At 53.0% G+C, this 8,075-nt stretch overlaps 1 protein-coding gene across 1 annotated transcript; it reads right to left on the bottom strand.

Annotated features, from left to right (window-relative positions):
* Positions 1-625: 625 nt before the first annotated feature.
* SOX7 (SRY-box transcription factor 7) lies at positions 626-7,490 on the bottom strand. The gene is made up of 2 exons (XM_033176961.1): positions 6,997-7,490; positions 626-3,538 (listed from the first exon to the last, which is right to left on the bottom strand). The coding sequence occupies exons 1-2, from the start codon at positions 7,232-7,234 to the stop codon at positions 2,610-2,612; spliced, it is 1,167 nt and encodes a 388-aa protein (XP_033032852.1). The 5' UTR covers positions 7,235-7,490; the 3' UTR covers positions 626-2,609.
* Between the last annotated feature and the right edge of the window lie 585 nt (positions 7,491-8,075).

The following is an 8,075-nucleotide window of genomic DNA, read 5'->3' on the forward strand; positions in this document are numbered from 1 at the left end:
TGCAATGGTGCGATCGTAGCTCACTGCAACCTCCGCCTCCTAGGTTCAAGCAATTCTCCTGCCTCAGCCTCCCAAGTAGCTGAGATTACAGGCACCTGCCACTACACTCACGCCTATAATTCCAGCACTTTGGGAGGCCGAGGCAGGTGGATTACTTGAGGTCAGGAGTTCGAGATCAGGCTGGCCAACATGGCGAAACCCCATCTCCACTAAACATACAAATAACAAAAACAAAAACAAAAACAAATTAGCTGTGACAGTCTTAAGTAAGCAAACAAGTAGACAAAACTTTCATTCTTCAGACAGCCTGATAGTCACCTCATTCCACTTTACGAGTGTAAAGTCATCAAGAGGAGAAAATTGTTCTACATGTAGGTCATGAGTTGACGTTTTCTTTCATCGTCAATAAAAACAGCAGGTTCCAATGTGTAAAATTTGGATTTATCTCTTTAGCATAACTCATAAAATGAAATAAACCATCCCTACCAGATAACAACTTTTTAAAATAAAAAAGTTGATGTAGAAAACATTTACATCAATATCGCAAGCAGCACTCGATGTAATATTTATGTCTCGCTTGGAAACCTTTTCTTTTTGCAAAACTATATTTCAAAAGACAGAACAGTCATGGTACAAAAACGTTTATTTAAATTAAATATTTTCAACAAATTAATATTGACAACTATTCCAAAGTATGTGTCGTTCTTCCAAAAAAATGAAACAGTTTAGCTTAATGGCTGTGATACTGTTTTATGAGATTATTCATACATGCTCTGGACTGCACACCGGTCAATCATATCATCAACAATTTACTATTTATTACCAAATGGCATATAAAGTAATAGCATAAAGAGTAATCATATCTTATAAGTGATTTTACAATAGGACATCTTGGGAGGACAAAAAGGATTTATCAACAATACAAAACATAAGATAAAAATAATAGGAGATTATATAAAACATATTTCATACAGGAAATAATATGCTAAAATCAAAAAAAAACAACAACTGTCTTTCAGCACACTGTTACACATGCTCCTTCAAAGGAGGTCTGGGAGAAAGATGAAAATGTTTTGGGGTCAGGTGTCCAGGGCTCAGAAACATTTTTGGAATCACAGTGAGTTTCTGATTTGTGGGAAGGTGCTCTAAAGCACTGGCTGAGGACTTGGCCAGAGGACCTGGCTGGTGAGGAAGACACACTCTCACTGCAGCTGGAGGAAGCAGGCTTGGGCTAAGTCAGGGGCTGTCTGAGTTAGCGACTAGTTCAGCCGTGGAGGAAGAGTAGAAAGAAGAGAAGAAGAAATCACAGAAAAGAGAGTAAAGAAACTGGAGATGGCTGGGAAGGAAGCACCTTTCACATCTACAGAGGGGAAAGTGTGTGTCCAGATTTGAGGACAGTGACTTTGCTTGGTTGTAAAGTCCTTTTAGGAACCCGGGCTCTTTGGGTCATCAGAAACAGGGATTTGGCAAGAAGCTGTCATTGTTAATAAAATTATCTGATTTAGACTTTAAGAGTTGCATGAAGTGGGCATGTGTCTCTCACACTCCTTTTATATATTCAGACTGTGCAGATTGTTTTTTTTTTTTTTTCCTTGAAATGGAGTTTTACTCTTGTTGCCCAGGCTGGAGTGCAATGGTGCAATCTTGGCTCACTGCAACCTCCACCTTCCAGGTTCAAGACATTCTCCTGTCTCAGCCTCCCAAGTAGCTGGGATTACAGGCATGCACCACCACTCCTAGTTAATTGTGTATTTTTCGTAGAGACAGGGTTTCACCATGTTGTCCAGGCTGGTCTTGAACTCCTGACCTCAGGTGATCCACACGCCGCGGCCTCCCAAAGTGCTGGGAGTACAGGCATGAGCCACTGTGCCCGGCCTAGACTGTGCATATTCTCTTGAAGTGTGTGTATAATAGAGAGAGAGAAAGAGAGAGAGAGAGAGGAGAGAGAGAGAGAGAACTGCTTTAAAATGTATATTTAAAATAAAAGTTTTAACTAAATCCCATTTTGTGTAATATAGGTAGCCATACTGGTTAATATCTCAAATCAATTTGATTGTTTTTTCTCAAATTGTGAGTCCCTTTGGAATTTTGTGGTCATTTTGGAAAGGAGTGCAGAAAGTGCAGAAAGCCTCGTGGTCCTCGGGCTGTGCACACAAAATTATTACCAGATCGTAGGTTAGTGAGCTCATTAATGAGTCAAATTTCCCCATCTTCCTTTATTAACCTTGAGAGAACCCTAAATCAGAAAACTGGACCAGAAGGGACCTTAGCTATCAAGTCTGTCCCACCATTAGTTTCGACGGCGGCTATAAAGAAAAGAGGTCAGTGCATATTCTACTGGGAGACAGCAACTCTCAGGGGCTGGAGGAAAACTCGCTTGAAGGAATATACTTCAAATGCAGGCTGCAGGGGCTGGAATGTGGGGAAGGGGATGGAGGCGGCACTCGGATAAGCAGAGTCCAGCTTAGGCCAAAGGCTCTGGGGCCACAGTTCAGACCTTCCTGCCCTGAGTGGTGGGAGGAAAGCTAGTGTGGCTGCACGGCTCCCCCGCCACTCGGGGCACAGGAAGGAGAGGGTGTGAGGGCTGGCTGGACGCGGCGCCTCCAGCTCTATGACACACTGTAGCTGTTGTAGTACGTGGCCGTGGCATCAGCCAGGACAGAGATGAGGCTGGTCTCTGTGGGACCCGTTGGTGTCACCTGGGAGACGGGGACATGCCCATTGAGGGCCACGGGCCCTGTGGCAGAGTCTGGGTGGCCAGGAGTGTTCAAATACTGGTCGAATTCATTGCGATCCATGTCCCCCAGGAGTTCCACCTGACTCAGTTGATCCAGGGCATCGAAGCCAGGGTGCTCAGGAGGCGGGGAGAGCTGGCCCAGGTGGGCTTGGAGGTTGGAGTGGAGAGGGTGGTAGGTGGCCGGGGAGTAATAGGCAGGAGATGGGGGACAGCCGGGTACAGGGGACATCATGGAGACGCCGGGGGACTGGCCAAGGGTCAAGGAGCCCAGAGAGTGGCTACAGTGGAGAGGGCTGGGGGCGTACTCCGGTGAGTACGGGGGCCCTGGCAGATGGGGGATGCGGCGGGGGTGGCCATGCTCCTCCTGGCAGGGGGAGGAGAAGAAGGTCTGCTCCGGCTCCAGCACGTCCAGGGGAGACATTTCAGGAGGTGTGGGCAGCCCGTACGGGTACGTGTCCACACTGCTCGGGGTGCCGCCGCCGCCACCACCAGCCGGCCCCTCGTGGTAGCAGCCCCGGAGGCTGGGCAGGGCAGTGCCGGGGGAGTACTCACCCCTGTCCTCCTTCTCCCCCAGCGCCCCCCGGCTGCCGCTTCTCTTCTCCGGCAGGGCGTTCTGGTCCCGGGAGAGGGAGCTCAGGAGGAAGCCGGGGTCCACGCGCTTGCACAGCCGCTTGGCCTGCTTCTTTCTGCGCGGCCGGTACTTGTAGTTGGGGTAGTCCTGCATGTGCTGCAGGCGCAGCCGCTCCGCCTCGTCCACGTACGGCCTCTTCTGAGACAGCGTGAGTGCCTTCCACGACTTTCCTGCTCACACAAGGCAGAGGAGGCCATGCTCAGTGTTGTGCCCCTCAGGCATTGTACATGCACACGCGTAAACACACATGGGCACATGTACACACCCTTCCCTTCCCCCTCTCAGTCACAGAGGACAGGGGCACCTCTTGCACCCTTTTCCCAACCCAGATCCTGCAGACACAGTGAGGCGAAATCAACACCTCTGCTTGCATCCATAAAGCCAGATCGTGCACTGTGCACACAGAGAGCATCGCCTCTCATGTAAGAGCCACCAGAGCGTGCCCAGGCTACAATGCAGGGTCCCCAGTGAAAAAAGCCCACCTGACCATATGTCAGCTACGGGCAGAAAATACCTAATGATCACGATATTGATTGGGGCTCTTTTTACCCTTCGAGGGTCCATTCTAAACATTTGTGCATTCTCATGAAAATCTCTGCCTTCATTGATTAGTGCAGACTAAAGAGATACTGTCACAGTTACCTATGGCATAAATCTCATAGCCCTTTCTGGGAGGGAACCCAGGCTCTGTCAATAGTTTCACAGATGTCAGTAAATCGGAGATTCTCACTTAGGTTAACAAATGCCTATTCCTTACCTCTGAAGGTCAAATAGGACCCTGCTGGATGACGGAGGCCAGAATGCTAACATCTGCTTGCAACACATGTATGCATGCCCAGACACATGCGTGCACACACATACACATGCAAAGCATCACTTCCAGCCAGCCATCTTTTGGGGACCCTTGATGGTGCCAGGGCACCTGCTTTGCCACAGATCTCCATGCAGAAGCCATTCCCTGCACGTCCCTGAGTCTCTATTTTCTTCAATATAACATAAAGATCTTGTGACACTCTCCAGCTCCAAACTCTCTCTTTAAAAATTATTCCATGCTTGCAACCCACTGGTGCTAATACGCTGGCTGCGCTTGATCTTCTATTCACCATTGCTTGTTTGTCTGTTGTTTATCAAGTCCCCGGAGCATCTTCCCTCATCTCTCAGTGTGCATCGCACACCCCTCCTGCAGTGTTTTCTAGGGGTGGAGGGTTTCTTGGGTTGCTTTGCTACCTCCTAAGTTGGGCTCAGGATTCTACAACTTTAACATGTTCTCCCATGACACTAATGTGTCCTGAAGTTTGAGATGCATTAACCTAGAGGTTAAGGCCTAAGGAAAGAGCTATGTGTTCCATTCAGCACATTCTGCACAGGGCCAGGGGCAGAGCCATGCACACAGCAGCCCTCAGTACCTCTGTCGACTGGTTCCTTGGGCTGGGGCTCAGAGCCAGGGTAGGGCAATAATTAAGAAGGGCATTGTACCACTTGGATGAAAGTTTATAGAAATTCTGTGGAGCTTTCAACTAACATCATTAGCTGTCACTTAAAAGGGTGACTTGAAAGTGTTAGGAGCTGCAGATTCAGGGCTGATCATCAGTTCCCACCTTGTGGCTGAGGCTACAAAGCTGTTGCAAGTGACCCAAGATTCAGGTGCACCCCATACCCTGTCCGTGGTCTCAGTATAAAATGTGGCCCTAGCTTCTAAATGTATCTGGATGTTATATGATCAATAAAATACGTGTTCATTTTAAAATGCTACCAAATGTCTCCTTCTCTTTATGCATATTCTCAATCATAATATATTAAAAATACCAGTGTGACTAGGTCACATTTTTAACGTTAAGGTTTGGAAGGTTTATAGTGGAAAAAGTTGGAACTCTCATATCCAGGCTTTTCCTCTCAGGTCAGAAAGGAAAGAGCCAAGAAGGAAATGTCACACAGGTGGAGGGGATCATCCTGCTGCCCCCTGCTAACAGGTGCACAAAGTCCATATTGTGAAAAGCACCAGTGTTGAGGTTTCCCTCACCCAGTGCCAGGAGCTACATGGCTCAGCAGGAAGGAATCCGTGTCTTTTCTGCAGAATGAACTGTAACCTCCTGAAGCTGAAGTGTAGGCCCCGACTGGGACCAACTCACAGGAAGCATCTGTCTCCCGTGTCCCTGTGCCTGCCCCTTTCCTGGGAGCAGCCTTCCCCAATTCGGAAGGGCTGTGCTTCTCACCCTTCCCTCCTCCCCAGTCCCTGGCCCAGGCCTGCACAGAATTCCTTCTCTATCACCATCACAGCAGTGGCTTGCTTCCCCACTCCCCCCTTTTAAAATCTAAAGAAAAATATAAACTAATCGGTTAAAGAAAATGTTTTATTACTGTACATATTAATATATTTGTCTTTATGCCAACACTGTGTAAAATAAAAATGTTACTATTTTTGTTGAGGGAAAAGGCCCCAGAAGGCTGCAGACCACTAAGGCGAGTTGGTGAAGCCAGTCATGAGGCTGGGCCCTTTGCAACCAGCACTCCATCCACTGCTTTACACAGCAGCTAAACTGCAGGAGGGCTTGGCCTGGGACCCGCTCTGCGGGCCTGCGGCTTTGACCAGCAGGAAGAGGAGCGTCAGTCCTAGCTCCAAAGTTCCGCCCTGGGAAAGAGCCCTGAGCTCTGAACTCCCACGAAAAAGAGAAGGGCTCTGTTCTGGGCAGGGTGGGGTTTGGGAAGGGCAGAGACGGCCTCGCGTGCCCACGCGTCCCTTCTTAGAGGACCTGTCTCCCGCTGCGTGCACCAAGTGCTTTGAAAGGTTTTCGCTGATTAAAACGAATAAAAACCGCGTCGAAAGGCAAAGAAGTTAGGGGTTAGGCAGGGTCGAAAAGTACCCAGCTCGACACAGGAGGAAAAAGAAACCCCCACAGGAACTCCGGTTGTTCGGGTGTGTCCTAACAGCCTCACTCTGGACCTCTTGGACCTGGTAGGTCCGTGTCCCCAGCCCCTGCGGGGACAGCCCAGGAAAAGGCCGGGTTCCAGGACAGCCCAAACATCCGAATCAAGTTGTCTACACCCACGAGGCTGAGAATAGATAAACGAATGGAGTCTATTGGGGTAAGTTTTTTGTTTTGTTTTTCTCTTATTTAGTTAAAGCAAGGATTCGTTCCGCAGGGTCTCTCTTCAGGAATATTCATTAATTATAATTTCATCTGTGACAGCCTTCCTCTGAGATGGCCCAATGGTAAGGTCCAGGGAATGCTGGGTCTTCCCGCTTCGGTATTCCTAGCAAACGCCGGTTCCACCCAGCCTCGACGTTTCCGTCCCTGCCCTGTCCATGCGCGCCGGTCGCCCGGCCGCTGCCCCTTCTCCCCGCCCCCTGGGGCGCCGACCTCCGCGCCTGTCCCAGCAAAGGAGCCTCCGCTGCCTGCCGCGCTGTTTCACTTTGGACCGCGCCAAGTGCCCCCGCTCTGAATCCTGGGCACCGCGAGCACCCACGCTCGCGCAGATGGCCAGCCACGCGGGCACCAAGAGGGCCCTCGCCCCGCGTGCCGGGTAGTCCCCAGGCTCCGCGCTGGCACCCGCCCTGCCGGGCAGCCAGCCGCTCGCCGTCCGCCCCCCGCCCGCAGCCCCCGGCCCGCCCGACCGCGCGCTCGCTCACCCAGCATCTTGCTGAGCTCGGCGTTGTGCAGGTCCGGGTTCTGCACCGCCAGCCGCTTCCTCTCGTCCTTGGCCCAAACCATGAAGGCGTTCATGGGCCGCCGGATACGGCTCTCGGAGCCCTTGTCCCCCGGGGGCCGAGGGGCGGCGGGCGGCGACTGTCCATCCGACAGCTCGGCGTCCAGGGCCGGGCACTCGAGCCCCTCGGGCCAAGGGTAGGTTCCCAGCAGCGAGGCCATGGCCGCACGCGGGTCGCCTCGCTTAGCTCGGCGGGGCCGGCGCGGACCTGGCCCTCGCACGCGTCGGGGCGTCCAACTTGGCCCGCAGCCGCGACCCGGCCCCTGATTTATCAGCTTCGGGCGGCCGCGTCCTCCAATGACTCTCCAAGGCGGCGCGGCCCCTCCCTCGGTGTCGGCACAGGTCCCCTCCCTGCGTCCCGGGCCGCCGCCGGGTCCCCGCTCCAACCTGCCGGAGGAGGAGGGAAGAAGGGAGGGAGGCAGGGCCTCCCCGCACCCGCCCCTGGCCCGCCCCTCCACCACCCGGGGCCCGCCCGGGATCTGCGCCCGGCTGGCCCGGGCCGCCTCCCGCCCCCTGCCCTGGACCCGCAGGTGCGGCAGAGCCGCAAGGCAGGCGCTGGAGGCCCGCTCCAGCCCCGGCCTGCCCAGGTCAGACTCCACCGCCCCTCCCGCGCGTGGAGCCTCGGAAAACCCAACCCAACCAGGATTCGCCGAGCCCGCCTGGGCGTGAGAGACACTGACCACGAACCCCTCCGATCAGCCGTTCTTAATACTCCGACGGCCATTCCTTTCTTAATGACCGGGTTTCGGCCACCGCAGCCCCAGCCAACTGAGGTCGCCACAGAGGCCAGCCGGAGCCGGGGCTGGGGACTGCACCCCGCCTCGGGTTCTGTGCGGTGTTCACCCAAGGCCCCGCGACGCCCCCGCAGGCCCCGGCTCTCAGGAGGGCGAGGCCGGCGTTCTGGTTCTCAGCCACCTGGTTGATTTCTCCTCTCACTCCACCCGCAGCCAGTCTCCGGGGCCAGGCCTCGAGCTCCCTCACTTCTGGCTCTTCTCACCCTAA

The sequence above is a fragment of the Trachypithecus francoisi genome, unplaced genomic scaffold (assembly GCF_009764315.1).
Source record: "Trachypithecus francoisi isolate TF-2019V2 unplaced genomic scaffold, Tfra_2.0 Contig01554, whole genome shotgun sequence".
Taxonomy (NCBI): Eukaryota; Metazoa; Chordata; class Mammalia; order Primates; family Cercopithecidae; genus Trachypithecus; species Trachypithecus francoisi.

Excerpts from the sequence above, each read along its gene's own strand:
- SOX7 (XM_033176961.1), bottom strand. The coding sequence starts at position 7,234 with ATGGCCTCGCTGCTGGGAACCTACCCTTGGCCCGAGGGGCTCGAGTGC. Across the intron at positions 3,539-6,996 it reads CGAGCTCAGCAAGATGCTGG|GAAAGTCGTGGAAGGCACTC; the intron begins GTGAGCGAGCGC and ends TTGTGTGAGCAG.